Source organism: Nuphar pumila, chromosome 11 (assembly GCF_984573655.1).
Source record: "Nuphar pumila chromosome 11, dmNupPumi1.hap1.1, whole genome shotgun sequence".
Classification (NCBI taxonomy): Eukaryota; Viridiplantae; Streptophyta; class Magnoliopsida; order Nymphaeales; family Nymphaeaceae; genus Nuphar; species Nuphar pumila.
In genome coordinates this window covers 111,311,176-111,336,129 of record NC_143259.1, presented here as the reverse complement: position 1 = coordinate 111,336,129, position 24,954 = coordinate 111,311,176, and the positions used below count along the sequence as shown (strand labels likewise).

The 24,954-nt window shown below is 36.2% G+C and overlaps 1 protein-coding gene across 1 annotated transcript in view; it reads right to left on the bottom strand.

The window, feature by feature from the left end:
• MSH5 (MUTS-homolog 5) overlaps positions 1 to 24,954 on the bottom strand; it is a 226,713-nt gene that overhangs the window by 75,808 nt on the left and 125,951 nt on the right. The window contains exons 17-20 of the mRNA XM_089980394.1: positions 9,401 to 9,451; positions 9,242 to 9,323; positions 6,750 to 6,823; positions 6,538 to 6,637 (exon numbers count right to left, since the gene is read on the bottom strand). Coding sequence (XP_089836520.1) covers positions 6,538 to 6,637; positions 6,750 to 6,823; positions 9,242 to 9,323; positions 9,401 to 9,451 — 307 coding nt within the window. The remainder of the gene's footprint in view (positions 1 to 6,537; positions 6,638 to 6,749; positions 6,824 to 9,241; positions 9,324 to 9,400; positions 9,452 to 24,954) is intronic.

Here is a 24,954-nt window from a genome sequence, read left to right as displayed (position 1 = left end):
GTTTCAATCCTCCCCCTCAAGCTAAAAAAAATCAGATGAGTTTAGATTTTAGAAAGGAAAAAAGAAAATTGATGTGCAAGTTGAGACCATGAAAAAGATTCTTCAACTTGTACCAACTGACCAACCCTCATATTCCATTCTCCCCTCACAAATACTTACTCATATAATTGTAATTTTGAAGGAGTGTGTAAGTGTACATATCATAAACTTTTAGTACATATAGGGTACATTATTCATCGGGCTCTTCTTTGATTATCCTTTTAGCTCTTTAGACACTTTGCCCTACTATATATAATGCATTTACTATTGATTAATTCTTTTGCGTTGAGAGTTATGCTGGTTTTCATGCCTCAATTAATGATTTGACTATCAACTTTTCCTTCAAGCTAGTCTAAAAACAGCCTAATTTATTCAAACAAGACCAACTGAAAGCATATAAACAGTTCATTATTAGGACTAATACCCATGCAAATGAAATCTGACATGCTACACAGCAAGAAATACCAGCCCTACTTGTGTATGGTTACATTCATTTTATTGATGGTAAATAGTGCTGCTAATTGAAGCCTTAGACACATCATAGTAACAGATCAGTGAAGACTATTTTGAAAATAAACCAAATAAACATCGCACACAAAAATGGAACACATTTGTGAAAAGACTTGTATGTTCATACGCTAATTCACAAAACAGTTGTCAGAACAGCAATGAATATCAATAAAGAGAGACTTCAGTGGTTCAGCCTCAATCATTACATCGTTCTGTTTTACACATGAATGCTCAAATGTAGTGTGATAACCGATAAATGAGGCATACGACGGATATAGTAGAAGCATGAACATGGTCAATTGGTAATTTTGAAATTAATTTCGGAATTGCTAGCACCACCTCTGAAACTATGTAAGACTTGCAAATTCATCATCAAACTCCTTCCTGATTACAAGACTTGAAGTAGTTTTCTGTTATCTTTAAACATATGTACAAAGGCATAAACAAACATCCTGAAGACACCAACGTGTGGAAATGTAATGCCTTAAAATTTTAACCTAGATTTATGTGGATTTTTTTTATAACAGCGGAAAGAATAACCAATATAAGGTTAAGCATTTCGGAACATTACATTTGAGAGAAAACTCAACACATGTATTTCATTTCATTATGATATGAACATTTAAATTACCATAAACCCAAGGAATCACATGAACAATAAATCAACGATCTCGATCCAATGCTTTATCCTGCAACCGCTCATACGTCTACTCGTTTACCTGAAAATGGTGAAAATTATAGGAATTAGACTACCACGTCTAAGTAGGAAAACTGTAACTTTTAATGCAGGTATATCATGAATCTAGCATGTAATGTGGGTGTCAAAGGTGATTCTCAACATATAACTAAACAAGTGAGCAATTTATGCCACAAAAACCAACATTCATATACTTGAGCATGTAAATAGTTATCCAACAACCATAACTGAGCAAATAAAGCATAGTATGCAGCATTAATAAACAAGAGAAGTATAGTATGCAACAGTCATAATAATAACAGAGTGTAACATTAATCAGTAAGTGAGATGTGTATTGCAACAATCATAGCATTAACATGTACAACTCTCAGATAGTTGTTCAACTACCTCATATCTACACATTTCACAATTATATATCATCACAAGCTCATAATATAAAACATGTTAAAGAACATAAACATATATCTCCAGTATTTTCACTCACTGTGATACCTAACTACACTCAATTGTGTTTAAATTATCTTACCCCGCGGGTACACACGGGCACAGGTGACCATCTCAGAAGAGAACGTTCAGGGGTATATTATTCAAGAGTATTTTATTAACCCAAACATTCTAACTAAGACTGAATCCCCAAGGGAGCGACCAATAGCCGAGAGAATCTCCCAAGGGCTCAACTCAAGATAGGATGCATCCCTAACTTCTGCAGAAAACATGAAACTACCACCTAGGACACATAGGTAGTCCTGATCCCTAACTCCGAGGACGAGGACCAACGAGCCACTTCACGCTCGTAACACAACACAAGTCCTCGAAGTTTTGTACCACCTATCCTCTCCAAGGTAAGCCTCAAAAACTTGTTCCATTGTTTAGTTATTGTTCCGAAGTTCAGGGCATTTCCCCACTTCCAGTTGATCACAACCTTAGTCATTTTACCAAGGTTTATATAAAACAGTCTCAATCATTTATAATATTGATTTCATAAACCCACTTAAAATGTTTTGATGCCTTTAAACCAGTCAAGCACACAACATTTACAATTAAGTTTTCATCATTTGATTGCCATAGCACAAGCTAATAGTCGAAGTACCTGCATCGGGTAATCCATTCATATATTGCCCTCTTAGGCAAAGCCCGTATCTATATATCACTAAATACCATCATACGTTTGGAACCCAACTAGCAACCTCATTCCTTAAACACAATTAACATGCTGCATACAAACAATTCAAATCATACACTTTCTGACGAGTAGTGCAGTTTAAACACATGGTATTTCATGCAAATCGGTCACAGTACCAGAGAAAAATGCAACTTAAAGAACTCTATAAAGTCCAACCCACAAAAAGGTACAACACATTGAACCACACATGTTGTTTACATGAGTAAAAATAAATTGGCTAGAGAATATAGAGCAGTACATTTAAGAGAAGCAAGCACAATACAGAAACATCATACATCCAATTACATAAAAATCTGAACATAAACAAATGGGCATAATATAGAGTGCAGCATATAAGTAGGATATAATTTCCTTTTTCTCCAGGCTAACATAAGAAAACTTTTCTTTGTTTGGTAACCTTCCATCATACCATGCATATCTTCATGCTCGTAACAAAATTGCATTTTTTTCAAAAGAGAAAACACAATCTACAACAACCCACGAAGTTCTGGGCTTATAAAACAAAAATGGAATCTGATACAACATATACAAATTTTAGTTAATCTGGAATCTGACACCGGCATCAAGAACCCATGTTATTTCAAGAAATTAAAGGAATCTATGTTAGGCTGTCCTGTTTGAATCATGGTTTCAAAACTCGCCGAGTCAACTCGGTGACTCGGCTCGGCCCTCCAACGAGTCAACTCGGTAAGCTAAACTCGTTCTGCGAAAACTCGGCCTGACTCGGGCGAGTTTTGGGCACTTTTTTCTTTTTTCATTTTTCAAAGGCTATGGGCATTTTTTTCATATGTAAGTGTTCATTTTTCAAAGAACAAATAGCATAATAACAATAGGTTTACCAACTTAATATAAAATCACAAAATTAGTAAAAGTCAATCAAATTTCACATGTCCAATTGTCCATCATTCATTCCTTTTGGTAGCTCCAGGTAAGGAATCAAACCCAGTACCCCTTAATGAACATAGAGTGAATCCACTAATCGAGCTAACATAACTGATCCCTCATGCAACCATCTCTGAGACCTACACAATAGTTGGCAGCCAGCCTGTTCAAAACCAACAGCATAAAATGCCCACATTTATCATTATAATATATATACATCACAACATTCTCATTATCCAAAACTTATATGCATTTATGTGCAGATATATAAGGCATGGTCCAATCAACTCTACATCAGAAACACACTTACAAATATCAAGATAAAGTTCAATGTTCCCAAAATTTTGCAAGGATTTTCTGAGGCCCTGCAACACAACAGCTATGTCCATATATTCAGGATGTAAACCATGATCGAGCATGGCTATTAAAGTTCTTGAAGCTAGTAATTAAGTCATTCTTAATATATTGTCTTGAAAGACTTGCTCCTGCTTGTGTAGTTTCTTTAGTAAATGTGAGATTTGAATTAAGAGCAGTTTTACTTTATGTTATTTTACTTATTAATCAATTAAACTAGTAATTAAGTCATTCTACAAACCTTTATATGTTTAAATGACAATTTATATATTGTCTTTGTTTTAAAATCAAAAGTTAACAAAATCTGGTCTGAGTCACCGAGTTGACCCGCCGAGTCACGAGTCAATAAAGAACGAGGCGAGTTCCGAGTCACGGGTTTTAAAACCTTGGTTTGAATAGAAATCATCAGCCGATAGATTCAAGACACCCAGCTTCACGTATGATTTAGAATCCAACGCAATAGATTAAAAGAAATCAATCTAACCAAGAATAATCAATTTGACCAACATCGTATATGATCAAGAACCCATTAAGCTTAAGAGAAAACAAATCCGAAAACCCATCTGAATAAAAGCATATACGATCAAGAAAATCAATGGTATCCAGAGAATGAATCAAATCAGTAAAAGAAATGACCCCCACCGTTCAGATTTGAAGATTTAGGGCTTGGCCAGCCATACTTCATTTTTATTGAAAAATGAACCCCTCCCCTTCCTTATTTGGTTTACCGAGTCCCCAAAATGGGAAAACCCCAAACCTGGGGTTATCCATTTCAAGAAATCGGAAACTCGATGGCTGGGGTTATCCAATAAATCAGCCGAAACCCCAGATCGATTTGATTTGGGGATTCTATATATTAGGGTTAAGCACGAAAACCCCCAAATCAAAAACCACGACTACCGGAAACCCCCAACTCACAGACCTGAGTTTTTCGGTAGCCAAGAACCCCATCGAAACACTAAAAAAATGAGCAAGATCGGGTTTCCCCATGACCGACCCAACCCCAACTCGATTCAGTCCACACCCAACAAAATCAGAGACAGAAATCCTACAACTCAATTTCTTAACAGAGAATAAACATTAACAGGGAAAACCCAAAATCTACACTAGAGTGTCGTAGCTGTCGAGTTTCCCAAATTGGTGGATTTGGGATATTCATGCAAACCCAATCATAGAGTCAAGAAACCCCCTTTATTTCACACATACCGAAACCCCCAAATCAACAATTTGGGGTTCTGGGATTAGGGGTTCATCGTAATCTCCATCCCGGTAACCTGAGATTTCCGGCACCGACACCCCCTCCCTGCGGATTAACTGATTTGGGGTTCCGACATCCCATCCCCATACGATCCACGATAGACCTACAAGAAAAGCATACGGAAACCCTACCTGTTTTGGCGATTGAAGGAGGAGAGGGCTGCAGTGAGAAGGCATCGATTCCTTGCTTGATGTAGGAAGGAGGTCGTCTGCGATGGCGGCAGCAGCAACAGCTCTGCCGACGTGCGCAAAAACATCAGAGAGGAAAAAAGAGAGATGAGAGATGAGAGGCGATCGACAGAGAGGAGAGAGAGTAAATAGAAGGCGAGATCCCCCCCCCCCTCCCCCCCTCCCTTTTTAACGAGGCAATCCCTCCTCCCCTCCAGAAGAGATGGAGGGAGTCGGTTACGCCTTTCGTAACCCCCCCTCCCCTCTCTTGATTTTTGCAAGAATCGTGCCCTAGGCACGATTCTTGTTTACGGAATTTTATAAAATCACATAGGGGTCCGGGTCCGGGTCCGAGTCCGAGCCCCACGACCCGCGTGTTAAAGTGGATCCGGGTCACCCGCATATGACGGATCCCTCAATTGGATCCATCTAGGTCCAACTCTAATTACCCAATTCTTTTATTATAATACTTTTTAATTATTTTTTAATTAAACATTATTACTATGTATACACTTTTTGGTTCATTTTCATAGGATATGACAAAGTTTTTATGCTGGCTGTCACAGGCCTACCGCAACCCTCCTCCTTTATCCGGGCTTGGGACCGGCAGTGTATAACTACACAGGCGGAGTTTTAAAAAGATACACCTTGGTTATATTTCATCTCTTCCACAAGTTTAGTAATGAGCATAACCGCCCTATTGTTCCGATGGAGAGAAGAACCTATGATTAGCTTTTCGGGAAATTTCCAAACGAACAATTTCAACGAAATCTTTCAATTCCTTATTTTACTATGTTCAACTCTATGTATTCCTCTATGAGTGTAGCTGAGATGCGGATGCTTAGATGGATGTGTGGAAATACAATAAAAGATAAGATTCGGAACGAAGAGATACGTATAAAGGTAGGTGTTGCACCCATTGAAAATAAGATGCGAGAGAATCGTTTACGGTGGTTTGGACATATTCGGCGAAGGCCTAATGATGCTCCAGTTAGAAGGTTGGAGAAATGGGAAAATATATTAGTTAAAAGAGGTCGGGGTAGGCCTAGGAAGACTTGGATGGAGATGATAGGAAAGGATATGAATGCTTTGAACCTCACCGAGGACATGGCGTTGGATAGAAATGATTGGAGGAAAAGGATTCATGTGGAAGACCCAAAATGAATTTCTTTTTGGTTCATATCGCTGACCCCAATTGTTTTGGGATGAAGGCGTAGTTGTTGTTGTTGTTGTACTATGTATACACTTTTTATACCCATATATTTATATTTCCTTTTGGATCTGGGTAATGGATCTCGGCCCGAATATGTTTAACATTGCTCAAAATTTTGGGTTATTACATCTATCAATGTGCCGACCACAAAGGTCATAGCTTTGTGTGTGACAAAAAGCTTTCCTCATTGAAACAGATATATGATGAAAATGCAATTGTTTATTGCTCACATACCAAGAATTTTATGATAAATGTCACCAAATACAATATCCAATTCTCTTGTCTTAGATGTCCGGTAAAAGAACCTTTTTCCATCAACATCTTCATCTGCAAACTGAATTTCCATGGATACAGCTAGATATTCAAGGCCAATAATTCACATAAAAATAAGTTATACTAAGAACAGAATTTCATAAAGAAACAAAATTGACAAATCAAATACTTACAGAAAATTCAAAATCTTGAAGATAATCTAATGTGGTGTCTTCAAGTTTCTTTTCAAAAATGCAAACCAGATAACCTATATATGCCAAATAAATAAAAAATCAAAAGCACATGTAAAGTCAACAGCTTGTTTGATGGAATTTGAAGATCTGATGGAATAAGTGCAAAATTTTATCATAGCAATGTTGTACAGGCAACAATTTCTGCATAACTATATCACCCAATAATATTTCATACTATTATCCGAACTTGTGTTTTCTAATTCTCTAAAAAAACATCATCTTTTAGAACCTCAGTGGAGAGAGTGATGATGTTGACATTGACAGAGCATATGGTAGCGGGTAATAAATTTGGGAGGGTTTTGGAAGTCCTAAGACACAAACTGCCAATGCTGATATTGATATTCAAGGTGCATGGGATTACTGATGCATGTGGTGGAAACGGCAGGCTAGAAACAGTGAACTTCTATAGTAGAAAAGTTTCATGATGATGGCTATCATGCAGGCAGAGGTTGAGATGCTAATGAATGAGTTGATGACTTCTCTGTTGTTGGGGATAATTTCCCATTCTTTTTGTGCAATTGGATCCAGGAATTACTGGGGGGAAAGCTCTATCTTGTGAAGATGAGAAATTTCTGAACACACGCATCAATCACAGAAAAATATGAATGCATACAATACAAGAATAATAGAATTAAACCATCTAGTGTGATAGAAATACCAGTAGAATTTCATAAACAGTGATTCATAGACATACAATTTGACATTTCCCCTAAAACATGAGACTTAGAGAAAAACCAGCTGCGTCCTTGAAAATTAAGTACTTGACTCTTTTTTAATAAATAACAGATCGAACTCAATTAATTGAATCAGATATATGAGAGGAAGTTACAGATGAACATAAGAGACTGCCTTTGACTAGAACAAATAGGCTGCTCAGAAAGGAGAACTATAGACAAAAGGGCAGTTCTGTAATTTGTCATTGGATGGCAGCAATAGAATTTTAATAATTCTGGTCAGGATCTATTTTGGTAGTCAGTGTTTATGGTTTATTTGTTTCATGTCTTATATAGTTGTCAGTGGCATGTAATTTCATCTATTTGTTGTGCTCTGCAATTCCCTATTGGGATCCATTAGTTTTGTTATATTGGTCAAGATTGAAAGTGCAAGCCCTCACTTGCAAGAGAATCATATGTCAACGCTATTGCAGTGCCTTCATTTATTCATGTTGATAAAACTTAGTTTTCAAGGTATCAAAGCCACCCATGATCACCTAGAGCATCCAAAATGTTCTTTTTTACTCCACTTATTGACTTGAATCTAGACTTAAGGGTTTTCTAGAATCTAGATCCATATATATATATATATATATATATATGATGGGGACCTACAAAATGAAACATGCAAAATGGGTTTTTCGTGGTTTTTTTGCTTTGCTTTGCTTTGCTTTTCTTTAATTCTGACCATACAAATGCTATCTACATGCTTCATTTCATAGAGATCAGCTTTTGGATCGTCCAATTCCGATATATAAGGTTTAAAAAGTCAGCAACACAAAATCTTTATAAATTTTTCAGGCTCAAAAAATCAACATTTTTCATAAAAAAACGTGATCCAGGTGTCAATTCCTAGCATATTGACTGCAGAAGACATGTACGATGTCAGAATTGCTAACAAGCTGCAGGGAAACCCATTTCAACCCATTTTGCATGTCTCATTTTGTATATTTCATTTTGCATGTTCCTCTCTCTCTCTCTATATATATATATATATATAGAGAGAGAGAGAGAGATAGATAGCATAAACATATTAAATCAAAATGGAAAACCAGTTTTTATTGATAATATAGCAACTAATAGATAAAACATTAACAAAGCACACATACAAACTATACACAAGAAGGAATATTCAAGAAGACATGCTCTCAATATAAAAAAATTTCAAACAATTTTCTGTTAATGTGTTTTTAGATTAATAACCTAAAATGCCTTTAATAAGACTGGACCATTAAAGCAATTATAGAAAATGTAGAAGTTGATGTTTATTCCAATCAAATAGAATAGGTCAACTATGGTTCTCTTCTTATAAGAACCAATTTGTTAGTGAAAGTACAATTCTCATGTCGAGAATCTGATGTCCTTTGAGATATGCTTCCCATAACAAAGAAACAGAACTGGCTTCCTATAAAAAGAGCTTCCGGAAATATATAGAAGTTTCTAGTAATCATGGTTCTAAAAAAGTCTTCATTTAAACCAATTATGAATGTACCATAAAAAAACAATTGTAACCAATGATATTAGGTTAAACAATAATACAAAAATGGAAGAACCACAAGATTCAAGGAAAAAAAAGAAGAAACAATGACTAACATCAAGTAAATGCAAATAAATGGGGTGAAGGGGAGGGAAACATATAACAAAAGGTATGCATCCCATAAAGTAACATTATAAATCTACATAATAATATGGAAAAAGGAAATTGGAAAGAAAATAGACCTATTTGATGGATATAAACAATACATGCAGCATATTTGTTTCCATCATTCAAAGGCAGGCGTGCTAACTCAACGGCAGAAACCTGTGAAATACTTAGGATGATTGGCTTGAACTACTCAAGAATAAACATCAAATACATGAGGAAAATTTAAAAAATACCTTCTCTAGAAACTCTGGCAATTCATCGTATATGGTTCTCAACTCGTCTAACTAATATTGTCAAAGAAGAAACAGTATGAATAAAGACACATAAAACAAAATTACCAGCACAAATGAAGAACATGAACAACAATTAGCAATTGGAAGTATCCATAAATAAATGCATACTTACAAGCATATTTATATCTAGAAGCACTCATCCACAGATATGTACATATATGTACATAAATATTCAAATATATGTATACACACATAAATATACATATGCAAAGTGAGAATCAGCTTCAGGGGCATTTTCTTCATTTTTAGGGTCATCAAGGGTAATCTGGTCTCTTATGTGACCTAGCATCAGTTTTGGTATTGTTGTGTAATTCTAGTGACTTGCTATTCATTAGATGTAATTTTATCTATTGTATGGGCTGCTTGTAACCTTTTCTTTGTATCTTCCTTCTATGTAATTACTGAGGCAGTGTATGGGTCATGTCTGGGTCTAGATCAGGATCCAAATCCATATCAGATAAGATCCATATTTGTTTACATTGGTTGCTTCTTGTTTGGAATGATTTCTAATTTTATCTTTGTAACTTTGGCTTTACCCGTCATTAGTTTGTAACACTGCCACCTATATCGCCGATATTTTGAAAATATCACAATATTATCTGCTATTTCAAGGTAGCTGATAATATCGGGAATATATCACAATATTTTCAAAATATCACCAGAAAAAAAATATCGTCATATTTTTTTATTTATTTTAAGTTTGTATTTCCTTTTTTCTGTTTCTTTTATATTTTAAAACCTTTAATACATGTTTCTTTATATTTTTGAAAGAAAAAAAATGCAAAACTTATTATTTTCGTATCCTTTTTGTTGTTATTTATAGAGATTTTCCCAAGATATTCCCGAGATTATCAACTTTTGAAAATCTCTCTGAGAAATACCCTTGCCAAGAAATTACCTTTAACGATATAGGTGACTATGGTATGTAATACTCCTTGTATTTAATATAGGAAACTTTGTACTTCAATATATTTTATAGAAAGTAAAAATAGAAGAGACCAATGTTGTAAGTATCGTATCGTACGATACGGTATGGTACAATACATATCATTACTATGGGAAAAATCGATAAGATACAAACTTGTATTGTGATACGAGTGTGTATTGTATCCATATCGGGTGTATTGTACGATACAACCTTGTATCACACTGTATCATATGATACAGGGTGTATCATATGATACACCTTCGACACATTTTAAAAAGGCACGAAACTTGTTTTTTACTTTTTAGGTTTTAAAGACCTTTTGAGGGCCGACTTCCTCATTTGTGTAGAGGCTATTAGAGGGTATCCATGCACCCCAAGAGTCGTGAGAGCGATTTGAACGCTGATCCATGCAAAAAGGATAGGGCTTTTGCAGTTTGTTCAAGTAAGGGTGCATTTCAACCATTTTTTTACTCAAGAAAGTGGGTTAAGGTAAAAAATCCCTATCATTTGCTTCTTATTGATTTTTTTTTAGAAAAGATGGCATTAAATGATCTGGCATAGCAATGGGGCACTCAAGTAATAAGTGAAAACCGATTGAAAATCAAGTGCAACTATTGTCATAATATTTTTTCAGGTGGTATCTCTCGGTTGAAGCATTATTTAGCCGGAACACATCTCAATGTTGCGGCCTGCATGTCGAGAAATTTGTCAGATATCGTGAAATGACAATGCCAACAATTACTCACTAGTCTGAAAGAAAAAAGACAAGGAAAAAATATGAGTGAGGCAGAATTGGGGTATGCATAACCCTGGGAGGATATGTATGACGAAGATGAGCTCCCTACTTGTGAGATAATTGATGTTTGATGATACCTTATGCAGCTCATAGAGACATAAATGCTTCATATGTGATTGTATGGTTGTATTTTGTGCAATTTATCATTGTTTCATGTGTTATGATTTTTTAGAATTTTTGCTATTTTTTTCTGATTTTTAATGATTTCTTTAGAATTTTTGGAAAATTTTGATTAAAAAATTATGATTTTGACTATATGAATCTTATTTTGGGCCTTACCGATATAGATAATGATACGATACTTACAACCTTGGAAGAGACAAATCATACGACACATATTGGGATCAAGTTGCACCTATTACAGCCCCTATCGGCATAAAAGTTCTTTTTCTCTTATTGTGACCTTTACTCTGCTAGACTTGGTATATGATGTAAACCAAGTCTCTTAGTTCATGCATTTGCAAAAAGACAGTCGTTTTCCTTTTTATTTAAAACTCGAGCATCTGAATCGTGCCTAGGGCATGATTCTTGCCCAAGAGTGCATATAGCAAGATCGGGGGAGGGGAGGGGTTACAGGAGGTAACCGCTCTCCCGGATCATCGAAAACAGGGGATCGCCGCTATAAAAGACGTAGGTGGAGGAGGTTGTGCTCTCACATCTCTCTCCTCTCATATCCCTTTTTTCGTCTCTCGCCTCATCCCTCTTTTCTTTATAGTATCAGAGTTTGCAACAAGAAGCACGGTCTTGGAGGCACCTGAGATCGGTCGTCAGCCTCTTTCTTCTCCATTTGTCGCTGGAAAAAGGTGAGATTCTGCTCTGATAGGGTAGGGTATCGATTGATTCGAGGTGAGGTCGGGTCGGCAAAGGGACACCTGAAGGCTGTCCATATTTCAGGGTTCAGTTTTATCCTGCTTGCCGAAAAAACCATCCCAAGGGCTGGAGATTTTCGTCAAGGGTCGCGATGGTCATGAGGCAAAAGGGGTTGGGATTCTGAGCAGATGATTCCCAAAATGATCCAACCAGGGGTCGGGCTGGCCAAGCCCTAAATCTTCAAATCATAACGTTTTGGGGGTTTTGCTTGATCCTATTTACTTTCTTGATAGGATTTGTTTTTCTCGGTCTGATTGATTTTTCTTGCTCATAGTTGATTTTATGATGAATAGCATTTCTTGATCGTGCATCCGATTTTAATCTGTAATTGTCCAAGTTTTATTGTTCATCTAACTTCAAATGATAATCAATCGGTAATGATAAGCCACTGTATAAGTTTTTCTTTTTTGTTCATCTATTGTTCTTGATAATCCAAAAGTAACGATAGCTCCAAAATTCAGAAGTGTTGTATAATATATATATATATATATATATATATAATACAAACTTCTCCCGCACCCTTTCTTGATTGACTAGTTGTGTGGGCATCATGTCAACATAGACTGTTTGATATTGTTCCGACATTTTTGAACTATGCATGATTGTATCAAATCTTTTATTTTTGATTTGCTGAAGATGTTGATTTCCTATTAACACGCAAGGGTAGCTTCAGAATGAGTTTCTTTTCCTATCCGTTAGTGGCTAATTCTGTCAGTTTACCTTAGCCGTATGTAGTGAATTATGTCAGTCCATGAGTGACCTGAATATTGGTATATTTGGAGCCATTATCACATCTCATCTTGATTTGTTTATGACTGATTATTGAATCTGGCTGAAGAAGTAACCCTTACCAAATGTGTTATCTGTTTTCTTTAAAAATTTGTTTGATAAGCTACTGCACCCCTATGCATAAAATGTTATATTTCTTTTCAATTCCACTGAGGTGTGTTTCTAAACTAATTCTGTGTGTAACTGCATTCTATATTGAACAATTGTCAGCAAAAAGTAGTTTACCACAAATTTCAGAACAATTTAATTGTTATTTTTGAAAAGATATTTAGCTGGAAACAAATTGGTTAGAACAAAATCTCAAGGTATATGATACTTTTGTTAATAGAGCAATTGGGTCATATTTATTTGATAGATACCTATGATGGGTACTCATGTTTAGTATATGATGAACAATGAACATATCACATGACAAGGAAATTTTGGACTCAATGAATGAGTGTGTGAAGGGTTGAGTGTAACCGAGCACTCCAAGTGAGTATGGAAAATCATTATGGAAAAAAAACACAGTGGTGTGGGTGTGTGGGTGTGAATTATTAAGAATGGGGTCTAATGCTATGGCAGTGAATAGAAGTTGGGAAATGTCCTAAACTTCGGAAAATAACTAAATGAATGAAACCCAATTACTTAGTTTGAGACTTACCTTAGAGAGGGTAGGTGGTACAAGAGTTCGAGGACTTGTGTTTGGTGTCGAACGTGAAGCGGCTTGTTGGTCCCCATCCTCGGAGTTAGAGACCAGGACTACCTATGTGTCCTAGGCGGTAGTTCCACGTCTTCTGCAAAAGTTAGGGATGCATCATGTTTTGAGTTGAGCCCTTGGGAGATTCTCTCGGCTACTGGTCGCTTCCTTGAGGATTCAGTTTCCGTTAGAATGTTCGGGTTAATAAAATACCTGGAATAATATACCCCCAAACGTTCTCTTCTGAGATGGTCACTTGTGCCCGTGTGTACCCACGGGATAAGATAATTAAACATTATTTAGAAGAGTTAGGCGTCACAACCAGTGAAGGCACTAGAGAGATATATGTAAGTTTTATTTCAGATGCTTTATATTATCAACTTGTAAACTAGTAAAATTCTTACTTTGTGGATACGAGGTAATTAAATTGTTATCTGAAAGTATACATGTTATTACATTGATTGTGGCATATCTCACCTGCTTATTACTGTTGCATATTTGTTATTGTTATATAACTGCTCACCTTCTTATTAATGTGACATAATTGTTATTGGTATATAACTACTCACTTGCTCATGTACATGAATTTAGATCTTTGTTACATAGTGCTTACCTGTCTTGATATACACTAAAGTTCAACCATGATACTCATACCACACACTCGATTTCACGATATACTTGCACTATTAGTACAAAATTCTTGCTTAGACATGGTAGTCTAATTCCTATATTTTTAACATTCTCAGGTCATGAGTAGTCACCACAAGCGGTTACAGAAGAGGTTTCGATATCTGTTTGATCTACTAGTTCTCTGGCCGACTTGTAACTGATATATCATCATGGATTCGTTCTTTGTAAATGTACTTTTGTAAAGTTTCATGAACCAAAGTGGAATAAAGGATGTGTGGATTGTTGAAGATCTTTTTACCTGTACCGTTCCATTCACTTAACCATGAGTTATAAAATGATTCCGCTGTATGTATATAAAAAAAAAATCCTAGTGTTTCCAGGTTAAGTTTTTGGGGTGTTACACCTTATGCAGCTCATAGAGACATAAATGCTTCATATGTGATTTTATGGTTGTATTTTGTACAATTCATCATTGTTTCATGTGTTATGATTTTTTAGATTTTTTGTTAATTTTTTTTTATTTTTAATGATTTCTTTAGAATTTTTGAAAAATTTTGATTAAAAAATTATGATTTTGACTATATGAATCTTATTTTGGGCCTTACCGATATAGATAATGATACGATACTTACAACCTTGGAAGAGACAAATCATACGACACATATTGGGATCAAGTTGCACCTGTTACAGCCCCTATCGGCATAAAAGTTCTTTTTCTCTTATTGTGACCTTTACTCTGCTAGACTTGGTATATGTTGTAAACCAAGACTCTTAGTTCATGCATTTGCGAAAAGACAGCCATATGGACCCTGCCAAAAGAATTTTGATATATGTTAAGGATATAATTATAGATAGATTGGTTTATAGAAAAACTGAAAATGAGACCTTGAATAAATAACTGTTTGGCTTATTCTAAATCTGATTGGGAGGGAAACCCTTCTACTATAAGGTACATTACCAGATATGGTGTCTACCTTGGCTCACATTTAGTCTCTTGGCCCAGTAAAAGACGACAAACTAATGCGAGGTCAAGCACAAGATTGGAGTATCGGGCAATAGCTGCAGTTACTGTATAAGTGGTATGATTCTTCACTTGCTTATGTCATCACACCAGAAAAATGAAACATAGCTCCTGTAATATAATAATCAAAGTGCAGTGGCTATTTCAACCAATCCAATCAATCATGAAAAGATGAAGCATGCTGAATTGGATCAACATTTCGTTTGGGAGGGAGTTGAAGACAAAGAAATTGAGCCACTCTTTATTTGTGGAGAGTGGCTAAATTTCCGACCTATTAACCAAGCCTTTGGCAGTTGTAAGACATTGGCTTTTGAAAGGCAGATTGCCTATGGTCTTTACCCATGCACAAATTGGGGTGGTGGTGTCAAGAATAATTCTTGTATCTAGATTTCTTTGTATTCACATGCATTTTGTATATGTGATATTCCCTCAAGTGTATTCTTGCCAATCAAGTTAGATCTAAATACGCGTGTATCACTAAAGGTGGTATTTTAATTCATCATATACACCCTAATACATATTTAGGATGTCAGCCACAATGAGATTATTGATCATCCCTTTCTCCATCACCGCACTTTTTTTCTGAAATGAAATGAGAGCAATCCCATAAATCACAAACCAATAGGCTTCACTCACACAACCCAATAATGGGTTCAAGCACAAAGGGCCACTAAGGGCCAAACTACAATCTTAAAAATATAAATATTATTATCAATAAAATGCACATAAAATGCATTATCTACAAAGGGAGAGAGATCCCCATATTTATACACAAAGGGAGTGAGAAGCCCGATGGGTAGAAATCTAGCCGTTGGGAGTCCCCCAACGGCTCTTTGAGTCAAGGACAAAGATGCCCTTGACTCAAATCCTAATTTCAATAAGAAATAAAATTAAAATAAAATAAATACAAAAAATAAATATCTGTCCCTAATGGGCAGATCCTATTACAAGGTTAAAATAACAAAAATACCCCTAGAGGTTATTTGTTATTACAATAACAAATAATTCAAAAACAAGTATATATATAATGTATATGTACATTATATATATTACATACATACATATATATGATAACACCATATATATACACACAAATATATATCAAGTACAATATCATAACACCCCCCCTCAAACTCACGCTACGACAACCAAGAGTTAGACAAGAAGGAAGTGAGATGTGGGTGACAGAAGCGCTTTGGTGAAGAAGTCTGTCAGTTTATACTCATATAGTACATATGGCAATGTAATGGTCTTCTTAAAAAATTCTTCATAAACATAATTGCAATCCATTTCAATGTGTTTCGTTCTTTCATGGAATGTATGGTTGCATGCTATGTATACGTGCTCTTATTGTCATGGCACAATCTTGAGGGTTCTATTATGGGAACTCCCAAATCTTCTAATAGTTTTCTCAATCATACTAGTTCGGAGGTTGTAACCCCCAAAATCCTGGACTTGTGAATTTTTACGAAAAGTTTGAAAGCTTTGTAATCGATCATTTTTTAGAGTTTAAAATAGCAATTCAGCGGAAAGTGGTATTTTTGAAATAACAAGTCAACGAACATTGGGCACATTACTTGCGAAACCTTTCCTTTACGCAACGGATTTGAAACTCTGCACATTCAAAACCAAATAGATTAAAAAAATACAGTTTTAAATAATTTAAAGTTTATACAAAAGAGGAATTTTAAAGGAAACCCTTATACAAAATTACAGAAATGTCTTCAGGAGCGAAACGTCAGGGAAAGAGTCTCATCTTGATACTATCATAGCATTGTGCCATCGTTTGTCGTACCGACCTAATCATCACCTATACCCAAAAGACGAGTCAGATTCATGAAAAACTGGTGGGTGCACAAGTATAACAATTTAGAACAAAACTAACACCTGCTTTATTTCATACATGATATGTAATTCAGAATAAGCAGAAATGAGCATGCAGAGCATAATTAACATAATAAGCATAATTCAGAACTCAAACTAATATGTATGTTGTTCCTTTCGCGGTATGCAAGTCAAAATAAGTAAAGTGAACAAGATAACTTTGTTTCGATATTAGCTATCTTGCGGGTATGCACAGGCATGAAACGTAAAAACAACTGAGACTAATGTGGGGGGTTTATTATGCCATGTAATTTCGATACCCCAAATAGTTAGCTGAGTGTAAAAACCGAAATTTTTATTATAAAATAATTCAAATTGGGCCTAGATCCATATTTCGGATCTAGGACCCATAAAGGGGGTAATTAGGATTAATTAATTTAAATCCTGATTTAATAATAATAATAACAATAAATAAATAAAAAATTTAAGTTTTTAAAATTAATCCAAGGATCCACAGTTGGATCCATTTGGATACAACTTGTGGATCCATTTTGATTTGGGGCCGGGTTACGGGTCTCGGGTCTGGACCCGAGCCGCGCCCTGTAGCAGCTCTTTTAAAGGAAAAGGGCAACCCGATAAGGGTTGCCCGATAAAGCTGGAGCCGAAATCAGAAAGGGGGGGGGGGGGGGCAGGGGGGGTTACGCTGGGTGTAACCGACCTTCCCCCCCCATCTCGGCATGGAAGGGGGGGGGGGTCTTGGCCGATAAAAGGAAGTGGAGAGGGAGCCCTCTCCACTCGTCTCTCTCTCTCCACTCAGTCCCCCATCTCTCTCCCTCGTCTCTCTCTCTCTCTGTCTGTGTGCATGCGCCGGAGGCAGGGAGGTCGCCGGCGAACTTCGGCCACCAACAATCACGGCAGCAATGAGGAGCGTCAGCCACGACTGTCTCCGATCGTCGGAAAGATCGCCGGAAAACCAGCGAAAAAGGTACGGTGCTTCTTGGATTCTTGGGTGAGGGATCGAACTTGAGTTCGATCTCTGGTAATGATTTGAGAGGTGGGGTTCTTGGCTGCCGGAAAACCGCAGATGGTAAGGTATTGGGTTTTTCGGTGGCTGCGACCCAGATTTGGGGGTTTTAGTGTATAACCCTAACCGAAGGTGGGGTGGGTGTTATGGCTTTCAAAAAAAAAAAAGAGAAAAAACCCCAAATCAGGCCGATAGGGGAGGGGAAAAGAGGGGTCGGCTGAGGTAGGGGATGACCCCCTCCGTGAAGGTCCCGAGTATTCTATAGGGATTACCCCATACTTGGGGGTTTCTCAGTTAGGAAACGAGTAACTCAGGTGGCCTGAGTTCTTTTATTTTCTGTCGATATTTTTATTTCATTCTATGACAGGTTAAGGAGGTTTCTAATGTTTCTTTTTGTCTTCTCTCTAAACTTGTTAGAAGTAGAATGGTATAACATAACATGGGTGTCGGAATTTGCTATTAGCCGATCTTTGTGTTACGTTTTCCTCTGTTTTCTCTGCCAAATGTTCCATTCTTGGATATGATATGGTAACCATAATCTAAAGTCATGAAAACAGTTGGTTTATGCTTATGGAGTTAAGTCTTGATACTGTTACTCACCTAAAATATGTTTATCTGAACCGGAGTGCTTGTATTCTTGAAACCAAGTACTTAAGGACTGTTTGTGATTTGTAGATGCGGCTGTTAATTGGCTAATTAAGCCTCCGAAATGTACTGCATATCCTGTCTTGTTAATTCCATAATATAGCATTTTATTTTGGAATGAATATTGGATTCCCAGAATTTGAATTTTTGTTTCAGTTTGCATTTGATGATTTTTCTAATAGAAGGGGTATGTCATTTTACCCTTCCGTGGGAGACTTCTTGTTGTAATGTGTTTGGAGGATTGAAACAACTCTACTTCTTATGAAAGTTATGTAGCTTTTATTCATTTCTTTGCTAAATAAACCATTAGTGTCCAATCTTTTTTTTCTACCCTATTTGTGGTTATTCATAAATTACATATTGGCTGGTACTATCAAGAAGGAAATCGCTTGTTATTTAAAACTGCATATGTGAGGGTTGTTTCATGTTGAACTGAAATTGATAATCCTATCATGAAACTGCATCTGTGTGGGCTTGTTTTCCTTTCACTTATGATTTGGCTAAGGTATATTCATTTGGTTGTCATATGAATAGCCGATGGGGTGATATGCTTTATAATATGAAGTTCATTATAAAGTGACATTGAGAGTATTACTTGCTGGACTGAATTGACTATGTTTCTAGCTAGGAGGTTGACGGGTCTGGGGTTGGTAAGCCCGACCAACTTCCCTAGCATATGCAGAAAACTTATATTTCTGCCCGATGAATATGTGAAGTCTTATCTTAGCATATCATTTTGCTGGTTGTTTAATCGTGAATGTGATTATGGATCAGTTATTGATAGTTTGGTGAGCATGTACGCTTGATTATTGTGTGAAATGGTACATGTACACTCACACACTTAAAGAAACCATGGATTTGGTTAATGCCCATATGTGATGTAGGTAACACACACATTGAAAATGCATATGAATGAATTATGACATGCATATGTTTGGGTTTATATTTGCATGAATATATAGGCTTTTTGGCATTTTGGCTTAGTGTTATGAATGAAACACTACTTGGTTTTAATTATGTGGTGCATAGATGGCCTAAATGGACATCATCGGCCTGGAGAGTCGTGGGTTTGGTTTTCTTTTATTTATGTTTTTAAATGCATCACTTAAACCACATAAGATAGTTTGGCATATTACTACACAGTTCTAGTGGTTTATACGGGCTGGAGTCCCTGCAAGGGAGGATGCAGGGTTTTCACTTTACTTTTGCATATGTGTTGCAAACTTAAAGAAATGGACTTAATTAAAAATATAATAAATAAGAACAGTGTAATATACATTCTGGGATATCTCATCTGGAGTATGAGAATCTTGGATATCCGGTCTGGGGGAGACTGTGAGGATACAAAAACTCCGTGTGCGTGAATTTGGTCCCCAGAACCCGATATTGAGGTTCTTTCTCCTTGCCACGGTTTTAGGAAGAGTCCGCCACTTTACCCGGGAGTGATGTGTTTGACACCGCTGTTGTTATGGTACCAAGGAAGTAGCACTTGTGGGTGTGGGGTGTCCCTTGTGTCCCCGACATTAGATGTGGAGGTCTAATGTTCCGATGGATGGTGCTGTTTCCTGATATCGGTCGAGGGCTAAGTTGGAACCCAGTAATAAAATACAAATTGTGTGTTAAGCTACCCTGGGAACCTACTTGACCTTGGGGTTTGTACCCGTTTGGTGTATCCGCGGGCCACGGTAATTAAAAAGAGGAACTTAAAGATGTGTGCATTTAATAGGGCATGCATATGGAAAGATGGAACTTAAATGAAAGATAACAGAAGAAATCATGCATTGCACATAATCATGCATTTTTCTGTTATGCATGTTTGAATCATTCTTGATATCATGACATCATTTGGTGGTAGTATATGATTTACTTTGTGAAATCATGCTGAAAGGTTTGATTATTTAGTTATTGATATATGACACTACTTTACTGTTCTTGATTGGTGAGTATATACAATTATTGGTAGTTATGGATATTTGAATGTTGCAAATTTTATATCTGCACTCACTCAAATCATTGCATGAAATCTTATCCATGTTCTTTCTCTCACCTGGTTTCTTTAGAAGTAGTTGTGCTCAGAATTTTGGTTCTGACACCCTACTTTGTTGGTTTTTCACAGGATATGGTGAACAGTGAAATTGGACATGCATCTGGGGATGGATGAGAGTCATACTTGAGCTTGACGGCTTCAACAGAGGACAGAGTGGCTCTTTCTTAAATTTTTTTTGCTTCTTTCCAATTGTCGCTTTATTTTTAGTTGAATAAAACCTTGTCTTTGAAATTTTCTTACTCATTAATAAAAGAGTTTTAGTTGGTTGATATGGATGATGATTGCAACTTCGTTTGTGGTGGTTGGGCTATCCAATGGAAAGTGGAACTGTGAAGACCCCAGATCTCTGGGAAGGTTTCCGCAACTCTTAGAAAAAAAAAATTTACCGCATTTTCAAAGGGGATGAGTTGGGGTCGTTACACTGAGTCCGCTCCTAAGAGGATGGCCAATGACCGAAAGAGAATTCCCCAAAGGCCATTCGTTAAAGAGATGAGTCCAACTTCTATAGAAGTTTCATGGGATCTACCACCTAGGATAATTTTTTGTAGTCTCTGTAAAAATGTCTACAAAGAGAGAATACGCATATAAGCACTAATACTCCACAAAAGATGTGTACAAAGGCACTCAAAGCACACTTGAACAAATATGCAAAAAACGTAAAATAATGCAAACATGCACAAATGCATGTAATACGAATATATTGAATAAAAGGAGAGAAGCTTGAGACTCTCAAGCTTAGTACTTACAAAAGGGGGGAATGCCCCTATTTATACACCTTAAGGGGGTCACCTTAAGGGCTCCCAAAAGGAGTCGTTGGGAGCCCCCAACGGTCACAATTGCGACCGTTAGGGGCTCCCCAACGACTCTTTTGGGGGAGCCATCCCAAGGTAGCACGAAATGCCATAAAAAAAGGAAATAAAAAATAAAGAAAAAGAAAGAAAGAAAAGGAAAAAAATAAAAGGAAAAGAGTACAAACATATTCCAAGTGGAATATGCGTAAAATATGGATTTACAGAAATACCATTTTCGGGTATTATGATCAAAATAAATAAATATATATTAGTATATATATAGAGAGATATGTATACATAAATGTATATAATATATATGTATACATATCTTTATATATATACTAATATATACGTACATAAGGATTACATTTTTAACACCACCCCTCAAACTTACGGTGCGATAACCGCAAGTTTGCCTAAAAAAAATGAAACCGAGGAGAGCAAAGCGCCTTAGTGAAGAAGTCTGCTAGTTGATATTCCGATGTCACATATGGAAGATCAATGATTTTCTTCAAATATTCTTCCCGAACATAATGGCAGTTCATCTCTATATACTTCGTGCGCTCATGGAAGGTATAATTTTTGACAATGTATATCGCGCTCTTATTGTCAAAGCATAACTTTGTCGATTCTTGAATATGAACTCTCATATCTTCTAGCAGATGCCGAATCCATACTATTTCCATGGTTGTGGAGGCCATGGCTCAATACTCAGCTTCGGTGGAGGACAAGAAAACCTTTCGTTGCTTTTTACACCTCCAAGATACCAATGATTCACCTAAAAAAATAAAGAAACTAGTGGTGGAGTGACGGTTATTAGGATCACCTCCCAATAAGAGTCAGTATATGCAATTAAATTTAAAGAAGAGGATGATGAAAGAAATACTCCCTTATTTACTGTCCCCTTTATATATCTAATGATTCGGAGGACTGCATTGATGTAGGAGCGTGTTAAAATTGACTGACAATGTGGACTGCATGAGATATATCGGGTCTAGTAATGCTAAGATACATCAATGACCGAACTAGTTGTCTGTAAGTAGTAGGATTATCCAAAATCATCCCATCATCGATCTTCATCTTGGACCCCACAACCTTAGATGTTTCACAAATTTTGTCATCAGTAATGCCTGACCTGTCAATTATCTCACAAACAAGTTTAGTTTGGGATAAAAAATATCCTCTATGAGAAAAAGCAACTTCAATGCCCAAAAAATATGTCAGAAAACCTAAGTCTGACATCTCAATTTTTTTAGTTAGTGCAAACTTAATTTTTTTAATTCCCTTGATATCATCACCTGTGATTAACATGTCATCAACATATAAAAGCAAGATCATAATTCCTGCATCAGATTTCTTTACAAATAAGGCAGTGTCAGTATAGTATGAGACAAATCCATTTTCTATCATTAAACTGTTAAATCGGTCATACCAAACTTTGGGAGCTTGTTTTAGACCATAAAGAGCTTTTTGTAAACAAAGAACCTTACCATTAGAGAAATTCATGCCAGAAGGAGTAGTCATATAAACTTCTTCATTGAAATCCCCATTTAAGAAAGCATTCTTAACGTCCATTTAATAAATATTCCATTTTTTAATTGAAGCGATGGTAATAAGGCATCTGACGGTAACCATCCGAGCGACGGGTGCAAACGTTTCATCATAGTCTACCCCATATTCTTGACCATATCCTTTAGCAACTAGACGTGCCTTATATCTCTCAAGAGACCCATCACTCTTGGTTTTTACTTTAAAAACCCACCTACATCCTATACTTTTCTTTCCTTTAGGAAGATCCTGAAACTCCAATATTTTGGCTTTCCTAAGGGCCCTTAGTTCATTTTCCATGGCTTCTACCCATTCATTCATCTTTTGGGCTTCTTCAAAAAATTTGGGCTCAATATATGAGTAAATGGCGCTAAAACATGCTCTATGTTTGGGAGTAAAAGAATCATAGGATATGAATCTAGAGGGAGGTCTCTTATTTCTCTCAGTTCTTTGAGAACTTATTGTCTCATTAGGCTCACTATATTTTTCTATAGCACTTTTAAAACTGCTTTGGTCTCTATGTCTGTATACAACAGACTCTCTAGAAATTCGATCATCAGCCTCATGATAGGTGATAGGCTGAGGAGGATTGTCGTTCTCTTCTACTTCATTTTCACTTGGTGTGAGTTCATCATCACTAATGTCATCATTTATGGATAAAAGTTCAAACAAAAAAGAATAATCCATATTTTCCTTATGAGATTCAGAATTTTAAAATCTACTCACATTTTCTAGAAATCTTAAATTTCTAGACACATATAGTTTATCATTTCTGACGTCGTAGCATCAAAATCCTTTTTGGATCTCAAAATACCCAATAAAGGCACATGAATGGCTTTAGGAGAAAGTTTATCATTTTTATCTGTCAGAATAAAGCATTTGCACCCCAAAACCCTTAACCTGCTATAATCAGGATCCCTTTTATACAAAATTTCAAATGGTGAAATTTTATCCAAATTTCTGGATAAAAGGTGGTTAATAAGATAAACAGATGTAAGAGTCGCTTCGGCCCAAAATCTTTTCAGGATATTTTGGAAAATGAGCAGGGTTCTGGTTGTCTCAATAATGCGCCTATGTTTTCTTTTGGCCAAGCCATTTTGTTGGGGTGTTTTGGGATAGGATTTTTGATGAATTATCCCATATTTCTCAAGATAGGTTTTAAAATCATTTGAGAGATATTCTCCTCCAGAATCGGATCTAAAAATTTTCAGATTTGCATCAAATTGATTTTTAATCATCATATGATAAGACTTAAATATTGAAAAAAAACTTCATGTTTATATTTGAGGAAATATATCCAAGTAAATCTAGAGAAATCATCTACAAATATCACATAATAAGAGAACCCTCCCTTTAAAATAATAGGTGTCGGTCCCCAAACATCCGAATGAATGAGTTCAAAAGGTTTCGTAGTAAACATGGATCTTTGATAATATGACAAACTTCTCATTTTTTCAAGTGTGCAATCATTACAAACAAAATTTTCCTTACATAATTGTTTGGCAAAAGGAAGATGCATAATTTTTGTGACATTGGGGTGACCAAGTCATTTGTGTCATACATTAATGTCTTTGTGATACATCACATTACAAAAAGAATCTTTTGGAATTTGAAGAAAGTCCACATAATAGAGATCTCTTTTTCTCGAGCCTTCCCCAATCAACTTCCCGGACCGGCGATCCTGTATCCAACATTTATCAGATGAGAATTTTAAATCATATTCATGGTCCGAGAGTTGAGAGACAGAAAGCAAGTTTAAATTTAGTTTTGGAATAAATCTGATTTTAGGAATAAAAAACTTTTTTCTTCAAAATTTCTAGTGCCTTTAATTTCTAGAGAAGTACCATCCACAGTTGAAACAAACGACGGTGATGAATGTTTTAGAAAATTGGATAAAGATCA